Source organism: Garra rufa, chromosome 3 (assembly GCF_049309525.1).
Source record: "Garra rufa chromosome 3, GarRuf1.0, whole genome shotgun sequence".
NCBI classification, from domain to species: domain Eukaryota; kingdom Metazoa; phylum Chordata; class Actinopteri; order Cypriniformes; family Cyprinidae; genus Garra; species Garra rufa.
The window spans coordinates 53,044,687-53,071,505 of NC_133363.1; the positions used below are offsets into that span (position 1 = coordinate 53,044,687).

The 26,819-nt window shown below is 34.6% G+C and overlaps 2 protein-coding genes across 3 annotated transcripts in view; both read right to left on the bottom strand.

Annotated features, from left to right (window-relative positions):
* Nucleotides 1-915: 915 nt before the first annotated feature.
* LOC141331621 (tyrosine-protein kinase Mer) lies at nucleotides 916-12,751 on the bottom strand. Its single transcript, XM_073836668.1, has 11 exons — nucleotides 12,169-12,751; nucleotides 11,917-12,073; nucleotides 11,594-11,688; nucleotides 8,381-8,485; nucleotides 7,368-7,448; nucleotides 7,138-7,230; nucleotides 5,420-5,541; nucleotides 3,935-4,044; nucleotides 3,618-3,780; nucleotides 2,526-2,659; nucleotides 916-1,860 (listed from the first exon to the last, which is right to left on the bottom strand). The coding sequence occupies exons 1-11, from the start codon at nucleotides 12,749-12,751 to the stop codon at nucleotides 1,650-1,652; spliced, it is 1,854 nt and encodes a 617-aa protein (XP_073692769.1). The 3' UTR covers nucleotides 916-1,649.
* Nucleotides 12,752-16,422: 3,671 nt separating this feature from the next.
* Nucleotides 16,423-26,819, bottom strand: part of ehbp1l1a (EH domain binding protein 1-like 1a) — a 47,687-nt gene continuing 37,290 nt past the window's right edge. For both annotated transcript variants that reach the window (XM_073836375.1, XM_073836374.1), the window contains 11 exons: nucleotides 26,504-26,744; nucleotides 26,258-26,412; nucleotides 26,092-26,140; nucleotides 25,354-25,884; nucleotides 22,157-22,208; nucleotides 21,933-21,976; nucleotides 21,626-21,737; nucleotides 18,431-18,530; nucleotides 18,236-18,309; nucleotides 17,954-18,068; nucleotides 16,423-17,448 (listed from right to left, as the gene is read on the bottom strand). In XM_073836375.1, coding sequence (XP_073692476.1) covers nucleotides 17,358-17,448; nucleotides 17,954-18,068; nucleotides 18,236-18,309; nucleotides 18,431-18,530; nucleotides 21,626-21,737; nucleotides 21,933-21,976; nucleotides 22,157-22,208; nucleotides 25,354-25,884; nucleotides 26,092-26,140; nucleotides 26,258-26,412; nucleotides 26,504-26,744 — 1,564 coding nt within the window. In that variant the 3' untranslated portion in view covers nucleotides 16,423-17,357. The remainder of the gene's footprint in view (nucleotides 17,449-17,953; nucleotides 18,069-18,235; nucleotides 18,310-18,430; nucleotides 18,531-21,625; nucleotides 21,738-21,932; nucleotides 21,977-22,156; nucleotides 22,209-25,353; nucleotides 25,885-26,091; nucleotides 26,141-26,257; nucleotides 26,413-26,503; nucleotides 26,745-26,819) is intronic.

Genomic DNA, 26,819 nt, shown 5'->3' on the forward strand with positions numbered 1-26,819 from the left:
ATTCTCCTCAAGCAGGTTCCATTAGCATCTAGCATCAACAGATAAAAAAACTAAATGGCTACTACATGAAGTCCATTTGTTTTGTGAAAGAAATGCCAAATTTGTCACCACTATAAGATTTTGTGTTCCAATGATAAATCAAAATACTTAAATGTGACTCTTGAATAGAAGATTTATAAACAAACACCCTGTTTTGTCCCACTTCTCAAGAATGATAAGATTTGTGTGTATATACATATTTTATTTACTTATTTTTACATTTTACACACACATGATCCATATTTTATTGAAGGGCTTAGTTATTACAAAATCAAATAAAAGTATCAAAATGAAATATCTCACATTTCTAATTTCAAAATAATAAAAATGTTATTGGTCTTTTTTTTTTTTACCCTATTCACCTGTAGTATTTGAAAAATGTCTGAGCATTTTCCAAAGATGTATATCCATGATATACAAATTTACAGATGTACAAAGTAAAAAAAAAGTAAAAAAAAAAATATATATATATATATGAATAAAAAAAATCTTATGTACTTATGTACTAGCAATGGAAACACTGTATATGTGCCGTTTTACAGAATTGGTGCAAAATGTTGTCGCAAAAAAAAACATATACACATACAAAAAAGCATTCAAGTATTCAAGTCTTTAGCTGTTAACTAAGATAATTTTATTATCTATTGAAACACACAATAATATTCAAAATATTTGTAAGCTTAATAGATTTAAAAACATAATTTATTGGGTACTTTCAATTGGGCGGTGACTGTCCCCAAACCTAATCCCTAAATTTAAATTTACGAAAATTATATTAAATAAAAAAAAATTAAAAAAAATTCCATTGTTGTTTTTAAAATTATCTTTTTGATTCTTTCAAAAGGTTAAGTAATATATATATATATACATATATATATATAATTTTATATTTTCTTTGTAAATTAGGAAACTTTATGTAAAAAAAAAATGTCAGTATTTTAGTATGTTTTAGAAGTGTTTTAGTTTGCAAGTTAAAATTCTGTAATGTCATGTGGTTGCTACCGAAAATGTGCAGTCACTACTGAAACATGGGATGTTTTGTCAAAAATAAAGTATACAGAATTATCAACTAAGATGTTATGATATTTTTGGTTCAGTGTATGTTTAAACTAATAAATCCTTAACTTCAAAATCAGTATGATCAACTTTTTGCCTTTTACAAAGAAAATTTTAAATTTAAAATGCAACAAATCTCTTAAAATGCACTTAAATATTATCAAAAATGTAACTGTTACTGATTTAACTCTGAGAAAATGTTAATGAAATAGCAAAAATACATATTTACAATGTAGATGTAAGCTAAATCTTAATAGGTCAATATAACCCTTCTAATTAAATTATTAATACTGTGTTGCGGTAGTGATAACTTTGGGGAAAGGATGAATATTCCAAAACTTTCTGAATATTATACAATTTGCATACATATACATTATTTGAAAAAGACACTTTGTACTTTTATGTCATTGGTGGAACCGAAATCTCATCCTAATACTAAAACTATGAACTAATAAATGCCTAGTGTGGAGTATATTCTCACATTAAGTTTTAATGCACATCAGGTCTTCCTTCTCTTCCCTCACAGGTATAGAATAAGACAAGGAGTATGTAGTTTACAACATTCTCTCCACCTCAGGCTCCAGGGTCTCTGCGGTGTCCTGGTGATCACTGGATGCCTCCAGGCCCAGGTTGATGTAGAGGGCCTCCTTGCTGGCCTCCAGGGGTGGAAGCTCAGATAGAAGTGCTTTCAGGCTCTGGCCCAGCTCTCCAAAACCTGGCCTCTGAGAGGGATCTCTGTGCCAGCAGCTCAACATAAGCTCATATCTGACAGAGGAAATGCCAAAGGAAAATGAAGAAGGAGAGCAGCAAAACAAAAACACAAAATCGTCTTTCAGATCCATTTAAGCTTCTTGAGCATGCACAAAACAGTATTACATTCTATGATTTAATAATCAGCTGCACATTTACATCACTGCTGTGACTCATCATGAGGACTTTTAGAACAGACCTGAACTATTCTTGCTTCTAGACTTGATTTCATTAGTCTTGCAACAGACGGTTTTTTGTACAGGCTTAGTCACAGATTACTGATAAACAGAATTGTCTATTGATAATATGTTACGCTGGACCACAAAACCAGTCATAAGGGTCAATTTTCTGAAATTGAGATATAAACATCATCTGCAAGCTGATTAAATAAGCTTTCCATTTTATATGGATTGTTAGGATAGGTCAATATTTGGTCAATATTTAATATCCAAGTCACAACTATTTGAAACATGAATCTTGGATTCATTAATGATTCATGATTTTTTGGCATAAAAGAAAAATCGATCATTTTAAAGCACACAATGTATTGTTGGCTATTGCTATAAATATACCTGTGTGCCTTATGACTGGTTTTGTCGTCCAGAGTCACATGTTTTGAAATTTTACAAAACTTTTATAAAATGCTTTTTGTGATGATTTGATGAAAAATATATACTTACAATTTGCAATCATTGTCCCCTTGTTTGAGACGGTGTCCATTTTCCAGGAAGTCCAAGAGCTCATGAGCAGAGATACCTGGATAGGGTATTTTCCCTCTGGATGTGATCTCCCACATGGTTATTCCAAAAGACCACTGTGGGACAAGAAATAAATAAAACTGGTTTACGTTTCTTGGTGGGTAAATCTCAGAAAAGCATATTCGGGTCATATTTTTCCAACAGTCAAAAACAAAAAATACATTATGTTTTACTGGATGTTGCATGGCCGAAGCAGGCGGAGTAATTTGCCATATTACGGCAGCAAACATTCCTTGACTATTACACCGGAATGGGAGACAAATATCGAAACTTGTTGGTCATTTTTGATCATTGACCATTCAGTGATCTATGCTAAGCTATACTAAAAGTGATATCGCCAGAACAGGAGAACGACTGAATGGATTTCAAAACGGTAAAAATCAACTTATTAACTCGGGAAGAGTTGGAAAATGAGCCTATTTCCAAAAAAGTGGAATGTTCCTTTAAGACCCAATATTTAAAAGGGCATTAAGATGTCTTTACTATTTCTTGAGGCATGCACATTTTGGAGAAAAACTTGAAAAGCGCATTTTCCCCATTTTTGAATGGTCAAAATTGGCCCCTAATGCAAAATAGATTGCTAAAGTCAACCGATTTTACTAATAGACCTACCAATCTCTGTATAAAAATAACATTGCGATGCTGCCATCTTTCTAAAGTCATTTTAACCCCCCTGTAACTTGACTCAATCTCAGGTGAAAATTGCCATTTTGACCCACAAAACAGTGGATTACTCAGTAAATATTCATCCATGACATTTATTATTTTGGCTTTTATCACTATACATGTCTATAATCTTTCCTTAGAAAAAAATATTAGAAAATCAAAAATTTGAGCCAAGGAAGTTTTGGAAATTTGACTGATTTGAGACAGAATGACCCAGTAAGGGGTCAGTAACTGGGGCCAGAAATGTTCTATATGCAAAATTGTTTTTCTTTCAACAGAATTACTAAAAAATACTGTAAAAATAGAATACTGTAAAAATACTGTATTAGAAGCATACATAGGACTGACCACATCACTCTTGGTGGTGTATAAGAAGTCAGATAGACTCTCTATGGCCATCCACCGTACAGGCATGTTAACATCCATATTCTTCTGCCTATAGTAGGTACTGGAATAGATGTTCTTAGACAGGCCAAAGTCAGCCACACAGACACGCAGATCATCCCTCAACCTGTAAAAGTCAAACTATATGTGAGAGTCGAGTGGGCAAGTATGGAAAAAAAACATTTTGTTCATCATTAGGTGTGGCCTCTTCTCAAGACAATGCAAATATTAACAGGACATCATTGAGTAATGTGTTCTTTGTTGCCCTCCCGTGGACTCACATGCAATTGCGGGCAGCCAGGTCTCTGTGCAAGAAACCCTGAAAGCTGAGATACTCCATTCCTGCAGCAATGTCAATCATGAAGCGCAGAAGACTCTGATAAGGCACAAACTGGAGAGAAGAGACGACGCAATGTATATAATAAGATGTGTGTATGGCAAGCCGTTTTAGCATTAAATACTCTTTGCCATACTAGTCATAATTCTGTTTTGTCTAATCATAATTCCAATTCCAGATATCTATTCTGCATAATGATGAGTCAGAACATCTTTTACACCGTCCAGACTACTCTGGTAAACTTGGCATTGGCTGCTGAACTAAACAACAGTTTATGTTCTGCATATGTTGCATTATGTTCTGAAATGTGTACTTCATGAAATACGTGCTCTGTCTGAAGATAACGCACAAGACAAGGTTTAGCACATTATTGTTGGTAATTGTTCTTATTATTTTATTTTTGCTGTTCGATTATCATACAGGATACATCAATGAATAACGCATTTTTGGCTGTCGTGGGTGTGTGCATGAACGTAAATACCAGCTACATTAAATTTGTTTCTCATCACTTTATTGTGCACTTTTTGCACAGAAATTAGCATATTTTTACTGTGGACATTGAAAATGATGCATGTGTTTTTCCAAGGGTTAAAGTCATCGGTTCATTTCCACTTTGAAAAGATTTCTGGACATTGTAAGCATATTTTCGGACTGTTTTGATCCATATTCCTGTTAAATTGATTTATCTTTATTTTATTTTGTCATTATTCTTTTTTTAAGAGATAAAAATGGTCCTTATCAACCTTGACATGGCAATACAATTCTATCACATTATTTTGGTGAGCTTTTGGGCTGGAAATCGTCAACCCGATCTGGCAACACTGCTTAAAGATTAAGGCGGGGCTTAGCAAAGGGATGGTTTGAGTACACAATTAAGATATCTATAAAATAATTTTGACTAGTCAGAATGTTAATTCTAGATATCTACATTCAAATTCTTCCATGTCACAAAGCTGAATGCGGATATCTCCAAAGAAAGATCCTCCTAGTCGAAAATCTGATTGAGATATCCAGAATTAAATTCCAGATATCTTTAAATAAGTTTTGACTAGGAAGAATTCCAATTCAAGATATCTCTAATCAAGTTTTGCATAGTCAAAAATCCAATTCAAGATATCTACAACTGTAATTTGACTAGTAGTAAATTATTTACAGATATCTACAAATGTATTTGTGGATATCTTTAAAAATGACGAATTAAAGATATCTCCAATTGGATTATGACTAGTAAAAACCCAGTTAGAGATATCTTGAATTAGTATTAATTAGTATTAATCTAATTCTAGTATTGAATTAGATAGTCTGAACAAAGGTTTAAATGCGAAAAAGGCTTGCGACATGTGTGGTTATTTCAACCACTAAACCTTTATATAAAAACAAGATAAATATGATAAGTCCAAACAAGGTGTTGAAAATTTGTGAGACTGACCATGGGAACATCACCGTAGCGGGTCGCTTTAAGGAAACTGTGTAGGTCTCCATGTTTCATGAACGGAAGAATAACAAGCGGAACATGGATGGAGGACTCCGGATCCCGCTCTAGTGCGACCCCTGGTGGATATAAATAACCTTTAATGTGCGATTTATTAGGTAACTAGAAGAATACGTGTTTTTGTATGATTAATAATAGATTAAAATAATATGTTAACAAATACCATTGTGTAATATCAAGCAATATAGATAGACTGTTTTTGACCAGGTTAAATATTCAGCTTGAAAATGGCCGTGCCTGTTCTTATGTTACAAATGAGGTGAATATACAGTATGCACACTAAATCTACAGTAGATCAACCAAAAAAAAAAAATCTAAATTCATTTATTTACCATTTTCATTATGCTGGAAACCATTCCAACTATTTACAGATGAGGTCAAAAGTTTACATACACCTTGCAGAATCTGCTAAATGACTGAGATCCATATTTTCACACCGAGGGACTCATATGCAACTATTACAGAAGGTTCAAACGCTCACTGATGATTCAAAAGGAAACACAATGCATTAAGAGCAACTTTTGGAATTTGAAGATCAGGGTAAATTTAACTTTAATTTAACTTCTGGAAAACATGTAAGTATATTTTGTAGCTTTTGAAGGGCAGTACTAAATGAGAAAAATATCATATTTAGGCAAAATAAGAAAAATGTACACATTTATTCTGTTCATAAGTTTACACCCCTGGCTCTTAATGCATCGTTTCTCCTTCTGGAGCATCAGTGAGCGTTTGAACCTTCTGTAATAGTTGCATATGAGTCCCTCAGTTGTCCTCAGTGTGAAAAAGATGGATTTCAAAATCATACAGTCATTGTTGGAAAGGGTTCAAATACACAAAAATGCTGACAAACCAAAGAATTTGTGGGACCTGAAGGATTTTTTTTTTTGAAGAACAGTGGGCGGTTTAACTGTTCAGGACAAACAAGGGACAGATAAACAACTATCACTTAACAAAAAAGCATCAAGTGTATGTAACCTTTTAAACAGGGTAATTCTTTAAAAATGCAACTATTATTTTCTCTTGAAAAATATCTTATTCAGGTCAGTACTAAATAATAAATAGCATGCATTTTGTATAATCCCTCTCATTTTGATTAAATAATTAACATTGGTGTAAACTTTTGACCTAAACTGTATTTATTCTTTTGTTTGTTTGTTTTTCGTAGAACGCAAAAGAAGAATTTGAAGAAGAATTTTCTATGTAGTAGGCTATATAATGAATATATAATGAATAATTATATAAATACTGCTCCTTTACAGTGATCACTATGTACTGTGTGACCTTGACTGCTGAACATAATAGTATTGGACAGATGCCAATTACATTATTACACATTACAGTTGCTATGATCCATTTAATTCATACATTGGTACAATCTCCCCATAATTCTGCAGGTCAAAGGCAAGCAGGAGGTAAAAGTCAAGTGTATCCCACTGTTAATGTGAAGCTACAGGCATCACCAGGGGAACTTGTGGAAGTTCACAGTTTGCCCTTGGACGGGCCTAAAACAGGCCACGGGTGACCAGTTGCCATGGAAACGTCTGTGCCCTTTGAAATCAGGTTATTCAAAACATTCCACTCCAACTACATATGAATTATACATTTTAGCCTAGATTTCAAACATGAAATAGTAATTTAATTCAGTAGAGACATACCAAGTAATTTAACTACATTCGCATGATCAAAATGCTTCATAATTTCTGCCTCCTTGAGGAAGGACTCCAGATCTTCTTTACTGTGGACTGCACCTACAATTTGACAGAAAAGTTTAATGACATTACAGTGGAAAAGAGGTTGATTTAAATTACTAAATTGATCACATCTCTTAACTTATTAGAATGTCATATTTTACTGCCACTTGCTATCTGCATTACACACTAGTTACCTTTTAATGTTTTCACTGCCACTTTAATGTCTTGTCCTTTTTGAGGGGAAAACACACCCTCGTAGACAGCCCCAAATTCTCCTGCAGATGGAGAAATTCCAGTATAAGAATGCAGAATGCAAAATGACAATCAAATTATTCTTTATTAAATTATTCCTTTTAAAACAACAGTTATTAAATTATCATTTCATTTTATTTTCTATATGGGTAGCATATGCATAACATTTACAAATACCAATTAAGGTTAGGGTAAAATATTGAAATACTAAAATATAATAAAATAATCTAAAGATAAATATACATAATGCATATTTATATTTATTAGGGCTGTCAGTCGATTAAATATTTTAATCTAATTCATTACATAATGTGTCGATTAATTAATCTAATTAATCACAAATTAAATTTGGCCATGAAATTACTCACAAAAGATTATATAAAGCCATTATTGTGTTAAATGAGAAAGTATCAAGTAAACATTACTATGGCAAGCCGGTTTAGCCTAAAATATACTAAGCGTTGCTCGTCGTAATTGCATTTTTACTAGTAACAATTCAATTAGAGAGCTCTATAATTCAATTCCTGCTAATAACAATGCCAGTTAGAGAGCTCTCTAAATCAGTCTTTACTAGTTACAATTACAATTAGAAAGCTCTCTAATTCAATTCTTACTAGTAACTATTCCAATTAGAGAGCTCACTAAATCAATATTTACTAATAATAATTCCAATTAGAGAGCTCTCTAATTCAGTTTTTAAAAATTAAATTATAGAGCTCTGTAATTGCATTTTTACTATTTTTACTTCTTCAGAATTCGTTCTAATATGATAATTTACCGCTCAAAAAACATGTTATTATCTTATCAATGTTGATATTTTTGTGGAAACTGGATACATTTGTTTTCACAGCATTCTCCAATAAATAATCATTTGAATAATTTCAGTCTTTTTAAAAGTGTATTTTTATATCTGCGCAGACAAATTTGCAAGACGAATGTGAGAGTTTGTTTATACCTTTCCCAAGCTTTTGGCCCATTGTCAGCTTTGTACGTTCCACCATCACGTCTCTAAGATCACACAGCAGCCTATCACTCATCCCTTCCAATAACTCAGCTGAGCCTGACACAGAAAGACAAAGACAGAAACTAAAATATCATATTTCTGAAAAATGTCTTGCCAAGATACCCAAGTTTGCTATCAAAAATCAGAATAATTTTTACCAAATTATATGTTAATCTATTCCCATTCATTTTTAAAGATTTCTACTCTCACTGTATAAAATCGTGTAAAGATTCTGACATTTCAACCATTTAAATAAACAATAATTATCTGAAAGGAAGAAGATTTTCTAAATAAGCATAAGTATTTTGACACTGTTTTAATGCATGTACAGTATTTTTATTGTTGGTGACATACATGGTATGAGTCAGAATTGTCGGAAGTTTAAGTGTCTATATGGCAGGAATGAATTGCAATATTGACTTCTCACTTAAACATACTTGTGGATTCCAGCTGAGGTAGTTCAGTATGCAGCTGTTCATATCCACACACTTCCTGTCTGTGTGTTACACTTCTGGGAGGACAACGCCTACATTCACCACTATGATTACAGCTGCCATTCCTACAAGCTGAATGAAAACCATCATTATAGTTGTGTATACAGAACTGGACAGTGATCTCAAATTCTTTATGAGCTTTCATAGGGATTTACAAGACCTCAAATTATAAATTAATCTCCATTATTATATGGCTTTATCCACCTTATTTTCCCTGTAAGAGCCATTTGTAAATTTAACGTGTCTGACTTCTGGTTTCACCCACTTCCAGCTGTTTTTAGCTGTACACAACTCGCTGCTTGATATTGCAAATTGGCATGTCCTACTATATTACTTTAATGTATTACCTTAATAATGAACACACTGGTTTGTAGTGCAAACAGTTTTACTGTTTACTGCATTTTGTTATTCTTCTCGTTATTTCCCTATGGTGGCCTATAAACCAGAAGTCTCACACATTACCAGAAAGCATCTTCCACATTGAAAAATAAGGTGAATAGCTCTGTACTGTATGCCAAAATCTATTTTTGTAAATTGTTTCTATTCATATTTCTATAAGGACATTTAGGAGAAACTATAGAAGCCTGTTTCCGCCACAGGATAAAAAAGAAAAGAAAAAGGTAATATCACAATAAGTTTATATCTCATAATTCTGACTTTTTCCCGCAATTCTGAGATATATTCAAGATATAAACTTAAAAATTGTGAGAGTGTAACTCACAAGTGAGTTTATAACACATTTCAGAGAAGCCTGAACTATGAGATACAAACTCACAAATGCAAGAGAACTGTGGAGAAAAGGTTGCAATTACATTCTCTGAATTAACTTAAATAAACTCAGAATTCTAAGACAAAAGTCATAATTGTGAGATATAGACTTAGAATTATGAGGGGGAAAAAAATCATAATTGTGAGATAAATTTAGAATTATGAGGGAAAAAGTCATAATTGTGAGATATAAATTAAGAACTATGAAGAAAAAAGTCATAATTGTGAGATAGAAATTTAGAATTATGGGGAAAAAAGTGACAATTGTGAGATAGAAATTTAGAATTATGAGAAAAAAGTCATAATTGTGAGATATAAATTTAGAATTATAAAGAAAAAAGGCAGAATTGTTAGATAAATTTAAAATTATGAGGAAAATAGGCATAATTATGAGATATAAATTTAGAATTATGAGGGAAAAAGTCATTATTGTGAGATAAAAATTCAGAATTATGAAGAAAAAGTCAGAATTGTGAGGTATAAATGTAGAATTATGAAGAAAAATGGCATAATTGTGAGATAAAATTTGAATTATGAGGAAAAAAGTCATTATTGTGAGATAAACTTAGAATTATGAAGAAAAAAGGCAGAATTGTGAGATAAATTTAAAATTATGAGGAAAAAAGGCATAATTGTGAGATAGAAATTTAGAATTATGGGGGAAAAAGTGACAATTGTGAGATAGAAATTTAGAATTATGAGGAAAAAAGTCATAATTGTGAGATATAAATTTAGAATTATAAAGAAAAAATGCAGAATTGTGAGATAAATTTAGAATTATGAGGAAAAAGTCATAATTGTGAGGTATAATGTAGAATTATGAGGAAAAAAGTCAGAATTGTGAGATAAAAATTTAGAATTATGAAGAAAAAAGGCAGAAATGTGAGATAAATTTATAACTATGAAGAAAAAAGTCATAATTGTGAGATATAAATTTAGAATTATGAGGAAAAAAGTCATAATTGTGAGATAAACTTAGAATTATGAAGAAAAAAGGCAGAATTGTTAGATAAATTTAAAATTATGAGGAAAATAGGCATAATTATGAGATATAAATTTAGAATTATGAGGGAAAAAGTCATTATTGTGAGATAAAAATTCAGAATTATGAAGAAAAAGTCAGAATTGTGAGGTATAAATGTAGAATTATGAAGAAAAATGGCATAATTGTGAGATAAAATTTGAATTATGAGGAAAAAAGTCATTATTGTGAGATAAACTTAGAATTATGAAGAAAAAAGGCAGAATTGTGAGATAAATTTAAAATTATGAGGAAAAAAGGCATAATTGTGAGATATAAATTTAGAATTATGAGGAAAAAGTCATTATTGTGAGATAAACTTAGAATTATGAAGAAAAAAGTCAGAATTGTGAGATAAATTTATAACTATGAAGAAAAAAGTCAGAATTGTGAGATATAAATTTAGAATTATGAGGAAAAAAGTCATTATTGTGAGATAAACTTAGAATTATGAAGAAAAAAGGCAGAATTGTGAGATATAAATTTAGAATTATGAGGAAAAAAGTCATTATTGTGAGATAAAAATTCAGAATTATGAAGAAAAAAGTCAGAATTGTGAGATAAATGTATAACTATGAAGAAAAAAGTCAGAATTTTGAGATATAAATTGAGAATTATGAGGAAAAAAGTCATAATTGTGAGATAAATTTAGAATTATGAGGAAAAAAGTCATTGTGAGACAAACTTAGAATTATGAAGAAAAAAGGCAGAATTGTGAGATAAATTTAGAATTATGAAGAAAAATGTCAGAATTTTGAGATATAAATTTAGAATTATGAGGAAAAAAGTCATAATTGTGAGATATAAATGTAGAATTATAAAGAAAAATGCCAGAATTGTGAGATAAAAAGTTTCACATGGTAAAAACAGAATAAGACTTACTATTGACACTACTTAGCTCAGTGTATACGTGTTCTTGAGGACGTTGATATTGAGTCACAACAGATCTGGATATGAGCTCAGTTTCTTGACCTCCACTAAACACACAATACACACAAAGCAGTAAACAATATATTGTATGCAGTACAAATATATTCACTTGTCCTAAGCAGAAAAAAATATTGCCATGCTAAAATTTTATACAATTGAAATTTTGTTTACTGACCATTCCTCCAGAGATTTTGATGGATCAAGACTTGTTCATGTTGTATAAGCATGCAAATGCATAAACATCTGCATTTTCATATACAATATTATATGTTTACCTGAGCTTACGACGCCTTACAAAGATGATCACAACAGCAATGAGAATGAGGAGAACCAGAATGGAACACACTAGAGCAACAGTTAGTACAGGAGTGTGTTGTCGGCTGGGATCAGCTATGGAGGGAGGAGTGGACAACAGGTTGCCTGGAGGTCTTTCTGAAACACACACACAATGTACAATGTAAGATTTTATCACTGCGTACATCACTGTAAAAATAAAAAACACTACATTTCAATTAACGCTTCCTCACCTTCGGAATGGTTTCCATCTGTCTGGTTTCCTGTACCATAGACACATAACCCCTGCGGTGGACCCCACGTCCCATTTGACTGACACTGTATCTTTGGGGTACGAATCTCCTCAGAACCGTTCACACACACTCCTCTCCCCAACCCTCCAGCTGCTGTTTCCTCAAATTCCACTTGGTTCCATACAAATGTTGGACATTTCAGGAAGAACACCTGGATCGAAGCAATGAAAATGCACTTGCCGCTGTAGGAGAATCCCAGGTAAAAGCCCTTCTGAGAGATTTTTCCCAATTTAAGGCCCTTAGCATGGCTCAGGTCCTCATCCTCAGGAACATCACCTAAAGGAAACGGATGCTGGACTGTGATCTTGAGAACTGTTCTAACGTCCTGATTCAGCGTTTCATCCGATTCTCGCACATAGATATAAAGAGGCTGCTGGTCCACTTGGGCAAAACTCAGGTCCAGAAAAAGTTCACTGCCATCTTGTTTAGGGATCCAGTTGGTCCATAATGTTTTGGGATTCCTATTCAATTGTGGGTTACAAGCTTGGTAGACAGAGTGTGAATAGCCCTTTCCGAGCTGCATTCGTGTTTCCTTCCACTTACATTGATCAAAAGAGAAACAAATCATTATTTTGATTCACTATTCATTTTTTTTAATGTAAACATTTACCAGTTTTAAACAATACGATACATTCAAATCCATTTTATACAGTCAAACCAAAAATTATTGACACCACATATAATTTTTGATATTTTTTTTTTACTAGTGGGTGAAAGACACTATAGTTAATTTATGTAAGTGAGGATAGCAAAATAAAGTAAACTGTAAAAAACTTTAAAAATTTGGAACCAAAATTTATTTAGACACTTTGACCTGACCATGTTTGCTTAAGTGATTTTTTTTTTATTGCTATCTCAACCTTTTTACACCACAGATTGAACAAAATTAAGCATTGCTTGGTAATTGGTCAACAAAGTATTCAGTTGTGTAAATTTGGTTATACTAACAGATGTCTGAATTTTAAGTTGATTGTAATCCATTACATACCTTTCGATCAAAGTTAAAGTGGTGTGAAAGAGTGTTGGCCCCCTTAATGATTTTATTTTTTTTTTGCATATTTGTCACACAATGTTTCAGATCATCAAACAAATTTAAATATTAATCAAAGATAACACAAGTAAACACAACATGCAGTTTTTAAATGAAGGGTTTTTTTATTTGAAGGGGGAAAAATCCAAAGTTTTGCCACAGTCTGGAAAAGGTTATAAAGCCATTTCTTAAGCTTTGGGACTTCAGGGAACCACAGTAAGAGCCATTATCCACAAATGGCGAAAACATGAAAGTGGTGAACCTTCCCAGGAGTGGCCAGCCGACCAAAATTACCCCAAGAGCACAGCGACGACTCATCCAAGAGGTCACAAAAGACCCCACAACAACATTTAAAGAACTGCAGGCCTCTCTTTCCTCAGTTAAGGTCAGTGTTCATGACTCCACCATAAGAAAGAAACTGGGCAAAAATGGCCTGCATGGCAGAGTTCCAAGACGAAAACCGCTGCTGAGCAAAAAGAACATAAAGGCTTGTCTCAGTTTTCCCAGAACACATCTTGATGATCCCCAAGACTTTTGGGAAAATACTCTGTGGACTGACGAGACAAAAGTTGAACTTTTTGGAAGGTGTGTGTCCCATTACATCTGGCGTAAAAGTAAGCATTTCAGAAAAAGAAACATCATACCGACAGCAAAATATGGTGGTGGTAGTGTGATGGTCTGGGGCTGTTTTGCTGCTTCTGGACCTGGAAGACTTGCTGTGATAAATGGAACCATGAATTCTGCTGTCTACCAAAACAATTCTGAAGGACAATGTCCGGCCATCTGTTCGTGACCTCAAGCTGAAGCGAACTTGGGTTCTGCAGCAGGACAATGATCCAAAACACCAGCAAATCCACCTCTGAATGGCTGAAGAAAAACAAAATGAAGACTTTGAAGTGGCCTAGTCAAAGTCCTGACCTGAATCCTATTGAAATGCCGTGGCATGACCTTAAAAAGGTGGTTCATGTTTGAAAACCCTCCAATGTGGCTGAATTACAACAATTCTGCCAAGATGAGTGTGTCAAAATTCTTGCACAGTGCCGTAACAGATTCATTGCAAGTTATCGCAAACGCTTGATTACAGCTGTTGCTGCTAAGGGTGGCTCAACCAGTTATTAAGTTTAGGAGGCAAACACTTTTTCACACAGGGCCATGTGGGTTTGGATTTTGTTTCCCCTTCATAATAAAAAACTTAATTAAAAAACTGCATGTTGTGTTTACTTGTGTTATCTTTGATTAATATTTAAATTTGTTTGATGATCTAAACCATTAAAGTGTGACAAACATGCAAAAAAATGAAAAATCAGAAAGAGAGCCAACACTTTTTTACACCACTGTATATGACATTATCAAGATTAATTTGTTCTGACACAGTTTAACTCTGTATTCTTGTCATATTTTAGTGAATAAACTGTGATGTGAGAAATGTTGTAGGTGTCTGAATGAAATTTGGTTTGACTATGTTTATTATTTGTATGTATAATATTTTTTTAAGAATAGGCTATGCTTTTATTCAATAAGAAAGCATTACATTGATTAAAAGAATAACATTATTGGCATTTATAATGAAATAAAACATGTTACGTTATATATAAATGCTGTTAAAATCCTGAAAAATGTATCACGGTTTTCACAAATATATTAAGCAGCAGCACAACTGTTTACAACATTGATAATAATCAGAAATCAGCATAGTAGAATGATTTCTGAATGATCATGTGACACTGAAGACTGGAGTAAAGACCGCTAAAAATTCCGCTTTACCATCGCAGTACTAAAATACATTTTAAAATATTAATTTAAAAATGAATGAAAACAGAAACGAGATTTTTGTTTGTTTAGTTTTTCAAACAATATCACTATTTTACCGTATTTTGGAAGCATAGAGACTTCCTTCAAACCGTGTTAAGAAAACTAGCCTACTATAAAACATAAAAAACTTTAGGTAACGTTAACAGATTTGCTTCGTCAAAGTCATTGTTTATATATATTCATGAGGACAACCCAGACCTTTATGGAATTACCAAAATATGACGTAAAATAAAGAAACCACTTACAGCATTTGGTGGTGAGAATGTCCATTGTAGTCTGCGCTGTTTGCTTGAATCAAAGATTTCCTCTAAAATTGAACGCCTTTTTTTTTAGTTGTTTATTACATTTCAATAACATCCCATAATAGAATGTAAATCCTCAGTCTTACCTGTGATTGGTGGTAGCTGTGCGGACATATCAGCAGAGACAATCCATGAAATGAAAAATAAAAAATAAAACATGCTGAAAAACGGTTCCATTATACTGATAAAGATAAAGATTTGTATTTTTTTCACTATTACTTTCGAATAAAATTCAAACTAGTTAATGACTCCTTTTAAACGGGTTCTTTTTAACGATTCAAACGAACCGTTTCGCAAAGCGTTCGAGTCCTTACTTTAAACGCTCATAAAACTTACTATTACTAATAATGTTTAAAATTTCTATCTTTGATTGTAGTCCAGCTTCCAGAGGAATATCCAGCTCGAGGCCTTTTTCCGTGAGCACCAAATCCCTTTATAATATGAACTTTAAAATGTTTATTTCAGGTATTCAGTCAGCGACTGCCAAAAGAGACAAAAAAGAAAAAAATGCACACTTTAATGATTCAGTTCTTCCTTTACACTGTTGAGGTTGCTGATTAAGCAATGCTTCTTTTGTGGAAATATTGTGCAAGACTGTGATATATATGGAATTTTAGAGAATTATATTTGTGCTGATGATTCCTTTTAATAGGGAAGTGAACCATACAACCAATATACAAGCTAATATCTAATATCTAATCTTCAGCGTTTATCATGATCTGATTAAAACGTTTTACAACAGTTCACAAAAACTAAAAAAAACACTTCTATTAAAACCTATAGAGAGATGATAATGTTTAAATATGTCAGTGTATATCTGCATTTATGCTTGCTTAAGATACATGTCTTGGCGAACCGTTATATTTTGGTTGGAGAACAGGCCCTTAACCTTTTTTCTTAGAGCTCTTTCTTTCAGAGCACTTTCTATTACTGGAGTCCAGTGATGTTGGGACCCTTTGCACATACTGATGACCACCTATATCCTTTAAAACAAAACTGCAAAATACTTGTAAACACTACTGCATATGTTTCTGTTGAGCAACCACCACAGAATTTTAAAACAATTTTATTTCCCAAAGACGTGTCAGCTAAAAACAATCAATTCACTGTCAAGTAAAGACATTTCAAACTGTGTAAACAGGGCCAAAGATAATATCAAATCAAAGAGCCGAGTCTCTAAACAACCAGTCACTCAAAATAGCAATCACACACACTCTTTAAAGGAGAAATTCTTCTGAATTGCTGAGAGTACATTTGCTTCTGCATTCTGTACCATGGATGATAGACGATGTTATATAAATAAATTTTTTTCATTCAGATTTTTTAATACAAAATGCTAACACTCAAAAGTTCATGCACACACTCTCTTTCTTTCTAGGCATTTTCAATTTCCTGTGATATGTGAGAACAGACAACCATTGTAACAGTATTCGGAGAGGCATTATTGGGATCATATTGTGCAAATGATATCCATATCTAATAGGGTGTTTTAATGGAGAAATTTTGTGCAAAATGTTTATCTTCTCCCATGCTTTTGTGCTGTTTTTGCTTGTTAGGTTAGTTAAACATATGACTTGCACAACAGAATGTAATTTTCTTGTAACACAGCAATATCATTCAAAACTGAATGCTCCTTCTTTCATAATCTGAAAACTTGTACTCTTTTACATAGCTTTGAGAAACCTTAAAATCACTGCAGCATCCGACTTATACAAACAAGTTAAATAAGGTAATAACACTGCAAAGGCCACATGTATATTATTTTACTGAAGAAGTGCTGTCAGAAGACTATGGACCATTACAACTGTCTATTTCACTTATTCTGAGACTAAAAATGTCTCTAAAAGAAAACAACTTTTAATTCAACATGAGAACTGAGAATCTGTCTTGTGATATATTGTGATATGGTCCACACACACCTCACTAGTCCATCAGCACAGTGTTTAAAGGGACGGTCCTTTATAAAAGCAGGTGCGCAGGATCCCTCACTGTAACACACACTTCTCTTTCCGACTTCCGTATTTCCTGCGTCTCATTTCTAGTCCTCTTTCCAACCTCTCATCTTCTTCAAGAGCCCTTGAGAATGAGATGACAGAGAAAGAATAAGAATAAGTCACTGATGGCTTATCACACAAAAATAGCCACCACATTGCTACACTGCTGTTCAAACATTTGGGGATCCAAAATACAGTACGCTCTTAAAAATTAAGGTGCTTTAAAAGGTTCTTCAAGCGATGCCTTAGAAGAACCGTTTTTGGTTCTGCAAAGAACCATTAAGTCAAAGGTTTTTTAAAGAACCATCTCTTTCTTACCTTTTTATAATCTGAAGACCCTTTTTTCACCACAAAGAACCTTTTATGAAACAGAAAGGTTCTTAAGATGTTAAAGGTTCTTTATGGAACCATTTAGACAAAAAAGCTTCTTCTATGGCATCATGAAGCACCTTTATTTTTAAGAGTGTACAGTCATATTGTGTTCCCTCAGAAATCTTTCTCATATGCTGATTTGCTGCTCAGGAAACATTTAAATTTTGGTCTAAACAAAAGTATAGACCATATTTTGTTATGTGAATGAATCTCACCCTCTCTCTTTGGCGTCTATGTTGTGCACAAGCTCATCTCTCTGGTTGACTAAAGATACCAGCTCCTGCAACAACAGCTGCTCTCTGGTTTTATGGGCCTGGGTTTTCTTCCATTCTTCAGTTTTACAAAACAAGCAAGACAAAAATTGAGGATAATAAGAGATTGGCACATGCCACAGCTGATGATGCTACTTGATGAGTGTCAAAACACTCATACATGCACATTTCTTTCATTCTTAGTGATAAGTACTCCATTTCACATAGATTTATGTATAGTCGTACCTTCCACAGCCATTAAATCTTGAAGCTCTTTCTTCAGCAGCTCAAACCTTCTCTCCAAATCTTGCTCTTCTTGTCTGTCAAACAAAAGGAATGATAATTTGCAATGCATCAGCTTCTGTTTAAATGAAGCTTTAGAGAGTATAAATAAGTATAGTAAAGAGCACAAAGTAAGTGAGAAAGTGTGAAAAGACATACAGTGACTGTAGATGGTCTTGTCTCCTGATTAAAGCGTTCTTCTTGTTGACCAGGGTAAACCACTCCTGAATCAGTGTCTCTTCTTCTGCACGATCACTACCTGTAAGTGTACAATAAGAGCACAACGTCATCAAGACTAATCAACAGCAGTGGTGGGCCGTTATCGGCGTTAACGTGCTGCGTTAACGTGAGACTCTTATCGGGCGATAAAAAAAATATCGCCGTTAATCTATTCTCAAAGTTGGGTTGGGAGCTGGGTCTATACTACGCAAGCTATGATGACTTTCACCTTGATATTTTAGCGCGGATGTATACCTAGCCGAATTGCACTGTAGGGGGCGAGAACGAGTCTTTGAACCTGTGTGTATGCCTACTGTCAAATTACCACTTCAAACGAGACGTGCTAACATGGATGCAGCTATGAAGCCGCCGGGTTTGCTTCAGGGCAGGGGCGTTGCTAGACCCTTTTTACTGGGGCATGTGCGTGAGTTATAATTTACTTTGATAATCCCGAAATAAAGACATTAAACTATATGCAACAACTGAATTGACGCTTCTAAAAGCAACGCAGTTTAACCGAAGACTATGCACGCAGATATCCATGCCCGTGCGCTTCTGTGTATTTAACTGCAACGTGCACGTCGCACAGCCTTTTACGCAGAACTACATGCAGTGTAGGAATAGTTGGTTACACAATTGTGTTGTAAATGCAATTGTCAAGCAGTTTGTGATGCATTTTGGAAACAGGAGATGAGCCCCTGGTCTAATGCGCCACCTGGCTTGAGAAACCTGTTCTCAAAGACTTACTTTTTAGTCATTATTTGGGTAGCACACATCTTCTGAATGCCTTCGGCCGAATTCAAATTAGCCATTTTAATCTAGATTAAAAAAAAATAATCTATGCCCACCACTAATATATATATATATATATATATATATATATATATATATATACACAGTCAAGCCCAAAATTATTCATACCCCTGGCAATTCTGACTTAAAGTTACTTAAAGTAAATAAAATTACTTAAAGTTAGTTATTCAACCATCAAGTTCTTTTTTGATGACACAGGCTTCTCCCAAAAGATAATAAGACGATGTACAAGAGGCATCATTGTGGAAAAAAATATTTACATATGGCATGTCCAAAATTATTCATACCCTTTGCAAACTGTCTTAGTCTATGGGAAAATCCAAAGTTCTGTACCATTCCAAATAGTCCAAGCTGTTCTAAAGCATCATAATTACCCTGATTCATTGGGAACAGCTGTTTTAATCAACTCAACAGGTGAAAAAAGAAGCTCTCTGCTGTTGGTTTGTGGACAGTCATGGCTAAGACAAAGGAGCTCACTGAGGACCTGCGGCTGCGCATTGTTGCTGCTCACAAGTCAGGAAAGGGCTATAAGACCATATTTAAATGTTTTGAAGTTCCAGTGGCTACAGTGCAAAGTATTATTAAAAAATACAAGACGTTACGCACTGTGAAAAATCTCAGAGGACGTGGTCGGAAGCCAAAAGTGACACTGTGCTGGCCAGGAGGATAGTGAGAGAGGTAAAAAAGAGGAGGCCATCCTGATGAATCTGGGCTCTGCTGGTGGCAACATCTCAAGGCAGACAGTCCACAGACACTGCACACCGCTGGGTTCCACGGACGCAGACCAAGGAGGACACCACTTCTCCAGATAAGGCACACAAAAGCCCGCTTGGCCTTTGCAAATGCTCATCTGGACAAAGTAGAAGACTTCTGGTCTTCTGTTTTATGGTCAGATGAAACAAAAATTGAATTGATTGGCCACAATGATGTAGCCTTCATTTGGCGTAAAAAAGGAGAAGCCTTCAACCCCAAGAACACCCATCCCCACTGTCAAACATGGTGGTGGGAACCATTAACGTTTTGCAGTGGCCCAGCCAGAGTCCTGACTTAAATCCAATTGAGTATCTGTGGAGGGTGCTAAAGATCAGGGTGATGGCAAAGAGACCCTCCAACCTGAAAGAGTTGGAGCTCATCGCTAAAGATGAATGGGCAAAAATACCAGTGGAGACATGCAAAAAGCTGGTCAGCAATTATAGGAAGCGTTTGATTGCTGTAATAGCCAAAAAAAAACTTGCTGGTTGAATAAAGTAACTTTAAGTCAGAATTTGCCAGGGGTATGAATAATTTTGGGCTTGACTATATATATATATATATATATATATATATATATATATATATATATATATATATATATATATTAGGGGTGGGCATAGATTAATTTTTTTAAATCTAGATTAATATAGATTAAATCTTGAAATTAATCTAGATTAATCTAGATTAAAATGGCTAATTTAAATTCTGCTGAAGGCATTCAGAATATGTGTGCTACCCAAATAATGACTAAAAGTAAGTCTTTGAGAACGGGTTTCTCAAGCCAGGTGGCGCATTAGACGAGGCGCTCATCTCCTGTTTCCAAAATGCATTACAAACTGCTTGACAATTGCATTTACAACACAATTAACTATACAAACTTGTGTAACCAAGTATTTCTGCGCAAAAGGCTGTACGACGTGCGCGTTCCCGTAAAATACACAGGCGCGCGAGTATGGATAGCCTATCTGCGTGCATAGTCTTCCAATAAACTGCGTTGCTTTTAGAAGCGTCAATTCAGTTGTTGCATATAGTTTAATGTCTTTATTTCGGGATTATCAAAGTAAATTATAACTCAAACTTGAGATTTTACTGGGCCACAGCAGATTTTCACTGGGGCACGTGCCCCAGTAAAAAGGGTCTAGCAACGCACGCACCTGCCCTGAAGCGGCTTCATAGCTGCATCCATGTCTGCGCGTCTCATTTGATGTGGTAATTTCACAGAAGTTGAAGACTTGTTCTCGCCCCCTACAGTGCAATTCAACTAGATATATACGTCATCCGCGCTAAAATATCAAGGTGAAAGTCATCATATCTTGCGTAGTTTAGACCCAGCTCCCAACCCAACTTTGAGAATAGATTAACGGCGATATTTTTTTTATCGCGCGATATGAGTCTCACGTTAACGCAGCACGTTAACGCCGATAACGGCCCACCACTAATATATATATATATATAAAAAATTTTTTGATAGGATGAGATATCAAGAAAGGTAGTGTGTAACAGTTAAGCTGAAACTTTGATTTGTTGCTTGGTTAAAATAGGCCTTTAGGTCTTTAATCAGCGATTTACCAGATTCCATAAGTCTTCTCAGTTTCTTTTCCACAATGTCTGCTCTGCGATCTATCTGTTTCTGTTCAGCCTCCAGCGCCTGCATCTCACTGAGCACATATTGACTGACATCCTGCAAATACACAAACATACTATAAACACACATGCAAATACCCACACCCATGTATACTCATTTTACAACACTATGAGATATTGGTTTGGAGTTAGTTGACTAAAAATACTATTATGTATACGCCAAACTATAAATGACTTCTTAAATTTAGCCAATATTTCAAATGACTTTGCTGAATGAAAATAGTTGAATGACCTGATTCTCTCCTGCAGTGGCCTCTTCAACATTCTCTACATTTTCTACACATAAAAGACAGAAGGACAATACATCTTAACCAGTTCATTTAAATGCATGCAATAGTTAACATGTTACAACAGTATACAACTTCAAAAAACAGACAAATCATTTTCAGATTTTTTACATTCTGCAAAAAATATGTTCAGCATAAAGTCAAAGGTGTGTTTTGAGTAAAATCTTACGTGACTCTGAACTTCCTTTGGCTGCCTCGGTTTCTGCTTGGACTGATGCAGCCTGGATAAAAAACATTATAAAGTACAGCAGCTTAGTAATATACTACTGTTTATAAATAACTCGATTATAAGAAATGTAAAAATAATCACCCTCACAAAGGAGACAACAATACAGTGCAAAACATAATACAACCCAGCTTCAAAAACAGTATCTTTCATAACACAACATAAATCACACATTCAATAACATCCATTAAAAAGAGCGCACACTGTAAACAAGGGCCTTCACAACACACCTATATAGTGACACACACTGGGTCCCGAGGTTTATAGAATGATCTTGAATACTGTACATGTACAATTTTCTTTAAAAATGCGTGAAACTACAGAATACACAGACATTTCATATCACTTATCATATTCTTTTAAGGTTTGACAGCCCCGTGATCATATTAAAGGAGTAGTTCATTTTAAGTACAAAAATTTACAGATAATGTACTCACCCCCTTGTCATCCAAGATGTTCATGTCTTTCTTTCTTCAGTCGTAAAGAAATTATATTTTTTGATGAAAACATTTCAGGATTTCTCTCCATATAATGGACTTCTATGGTGCCCCCGAGTTTGAACTTCCAAAATGCAGCTTCAAAGGACTCTAAATGATCGCAGCCAAGGAAAGAAGGGTCTTATCTAGCAAACGATCGGTTATTTTCTAAAAATAAAAACAATTTATATACTTTTTAACCTCAAATGCTAGTCTTGTCTAGCTCTGTGTGTACTCTGTGTATTCCAGTTCAGACAGTTAGGGTATATCGAAAAACTCCCTTCTCATTTTCTCCTCCAACTGTAAAATTGTCCTACATCACTGTTTTACCTTTTTTTGTAAAGGGTGTTTGATCTTCTTTGCACGTTCACTTTGTAAACACTGGGTGCAGCAAGAGTTCACGCAGAGCTAGGCAACAGGCAGGGGGGGGGGGGGGGGGGTGATCACCTGCCCTTTTGGCCCCAGTGATCAAAGTGCCCTTTTGTAAAAATTATTATTTTTTTTTTTGGTAATAATATTTTTAAAAAATCGCTAGCCCGACGTCCCGATGCTACTGTGTTTTTCAGTCGGGCTACCAAAATAGTTAACTGGACTGCCCGACGGGCTGTCTTAATGTAGAGGGCTCCTACAGGTCCTTAAAAACTCCTCAATTAGGTTGTATCAAATTTAAGGCCATACAAAGTTTTATATATGTTAAATAGTACAAGAAAATACTTAATTATAATTTAGGAAGTCTTACATTTGGGGACGGAAAGGCGAGAATCGCGATAGGGCTGGATTAAACTTCAAAAGGCAATGATGTCACTGAATAAATATGCATGCTGCACATTTTAAAGTCAAAACGCGGCACGCATGTCTTTATATAAATGTATCTGAAGGGAACCGACTGTCCTCAGAATCGTGTCGTTGGCATTTTCATTTCAAGCCTGATAAAACAGCATTAATGCTGCTTTGTGTATAACCATTCCTATGGAAACCGTAGTTTTTCAGCGCTCCTAAAGCGCCCCCTCGTGACAGAGAATGAATTTATATTTCCACATTTTTTCTGCTCTTTATGGTCAAATTATTGCAATTATCAACCTACGTTTTTATGTAGCAAACACATAGAGCTGTAAATGTGAAAGAAGTTAATGTGCCTTCTAAAAATCAAAACAATTAAGACAGTTTATGTTTTAAATAAATATAATAAATGATAAACTCGATTTATCCCTTTTAATGGTATAAAGGCTGAAATTCAATTGTATAAGATATTTTGTTTTTGTGTGAACCTGAATTATAAATCATGCCATTTTATGCCTTAATATTCTACCGTCTACAATCTTACAATACAATACATCAGGGGCCACATATATTTTCAATAGTGACCACACAGAGTTTAATATAACAGCTGTTCTTTATTATTGTGTTTAACAGAAAGAAGAAAATCTTTAGGTTTGACAATTTAATACACAACAATTTCTAATCAAAATGAATAGGTCCAAAAAAATTTTTAATCTTTTAAACATTAAAATGGTCTTTTGTGTTCTGTTTCTTTCTCAAAACTGCTTCACAGCATAGAAGCCTCTGTAATAATACGTGGATCATCAAGGAATGTGTCACAATATACAGTACAGTATTGCTGTACTGATGTTTTGAGCACAGCCATATTTAGGGAGCCCCTTTTATAGTAATAAAAATATTACTAATTCTATTGTTTGAGTCCTGAACTAAACATAAATGCAATTAAAACTTCGAATAATACATTATTTGTCTTATTAATGACATTGTTACTTGTTACGTAAGTAACTGGATGCCTGCAATGAGGTGATGGACCCGAGGGGCTCTTTAATGCCTTATTCCAGGTGCCCTTTTTATACTTTGAGCACCTGCCCCTTTAAAGGTCTCTGCACGGCCCTGCTAGGCAAGAAGAGTGTTTGAGGTTAAAAAGTATATAAATTGCAAATGTTTTTAGAAAATAACCAATCGTTTCGCTAGATAAGACCCTTCTTCCTCGGCTGGGATCATTTAGAGTCCTTTGAAGCTGCATTTAAACTGCATTTTGGAAGTTCAAACTCAGGGGCACCATAGAAGACCATTATATGGAGAGAAATCCTGAAATATTTTCCTCAAAAAACATAATTTCTTTATGAGTAAAGAAAAAAAATGAACATTTTGGGATGACAAGGGGGTGAGTACATTATCTGTAAATTTTTGTTCTGAAAGTGAACTACTCCTTTAAAGGTACATTACAGACAGCTTTTATGCATTATATTAAAAATTTTGTGTATGTTTTTAAAACTAGTCTTCAAGCACTGACCATACAATTAAAATTTAAAACTAACAACATATCAATATAACATTACCGGTCAAAAGTTGGGAACAATTACAATTCTTAATGTTTTTAAAAGAAGTCTCTTGCTCACCAAGGCTACATTTATTCATTTATAAATACAGTAAAAATATTAATACTGTAAAATATTATTACAATACAAAAGAACAGTTTTCTATTTGAATATACAGTATTTTAAAATGTAGTTTATGAGTAAACATTTTGCCATCACAGGAATAAATTATCTATTAAAATATATTCAAATGTTCAATTAAATTCAGCCTTGGTAAGCAAAAGAGACTTCCAAAAAAAAAAAGGCTAAATAAATGTACTTGTACATGGTTGAAATATTTTACCTCTGTACCGCTCTGCTGTTCATGTGGTTCAGGCTCATCCAGTGACTCTCCCCGCAGCTTCGATCTGCGCTTTTTAACAAGATCTGCATCCTTGAGATGAGAAAATGCCTTTGTGGTGTGAGTTCTGGGTGGTGCCACCGGAGGCTGAACGGCCCCTGATCCTCCAGCCTGGCTTGGGCCCTGCGTTCGCTTCGTTCTTGGAGGTGGCACCAAAACACCAGCACCTCCCTTGACCTCTTTTTCAGGGAAGCTTCCATTGGTCTCTAAAGTAATGCCACTGCCCTGGAGCCTTTCTGCGCAGTAGCGAACAGCGGCTTCAGGGTCGGCTTCCTCCCTCTTCTCACCGACAGCATAACTGGACTCGCTGCTGTTCTTCTCGATCTGTATGACACTGAGCTCCTGGCCCGTGAAATAGGTGCGGATCTGGTTGAGATACGTCATCACGATGAGCCTGTCGGGCACTGCCAGCAGGACCATGTCTGAGGACTCTATCAACCTAGAGATGCCCAGTTCAGCAAAGCCATCAAAAGCCTGTGAATAAACAATCACAATCATCACAGTTATAATCATTAAGGAAAGTGCACAGCAAAAATGTTTTTTCATTTTTGTTTTACAGCAAAACTTGAACATACAGTTTAGACTTAAAATATAACAACCTTAAATAGGGTCAGTCAATTAGATCAGTTGAAGGAATTTAAAAAGAAAAAAATCTATATAATTTGAAAATGGGTGGATCACCTTCTTGTTGTTGCGTTTAATGTCATACGGATCAAGCATTTCATAATTCCTAAAGACAGAATAACACACAAAAATAAAATACTGAGTAAGACTAAGTTGATAAAATACAAAATACATAAACCATGAAATGACTTCAATGCCTTCTTCCACATAAAAAAACACCCACACTTTATCTGGATGGAAGTGATGTAGGATGGCACAGAAAGCAAGGCCATTTCTCCATGAGGTGCTGAAGTTTGTGATCCGGACGCCCTTGTAACCTTGTGTGACCTTTTGGCACCATTCCAACAGAGACTGACTTGAATTCACCAAGGTCGCAATCTAGAATTGAAGACAAAAACAAATTAACCACCTGCTCATTGATGTCACTATGGTATAATCAACATAATTAAAAAGCAGAAGATCCAACAACCTCTGTTTCGCTGGTTTGCGATGTATGAGCTGTGGAACTTCCCTGAAGGTCTATGGCATCTGCTCTTCGTTTATTACGAACAGGCACTGTTGGCTCTTTATTGGCCTTTTCCGAAACCTCACTTTGATTGGCTGATGAGGAACTGGAAACGCAGACGTCTTCTGGGAAAGAGGCACTTAAACGTTTCTTCACGCGAGGCATTGGCACAGGAAAATTGGAGGAATCTTCAGCTGCTTCTTGTCTAGATTAAAGAAAGAACAGAAATATTAAACAAAAGCCTAAAAAGAAATTCTGAATTAGTTTCACAGTGCATGGC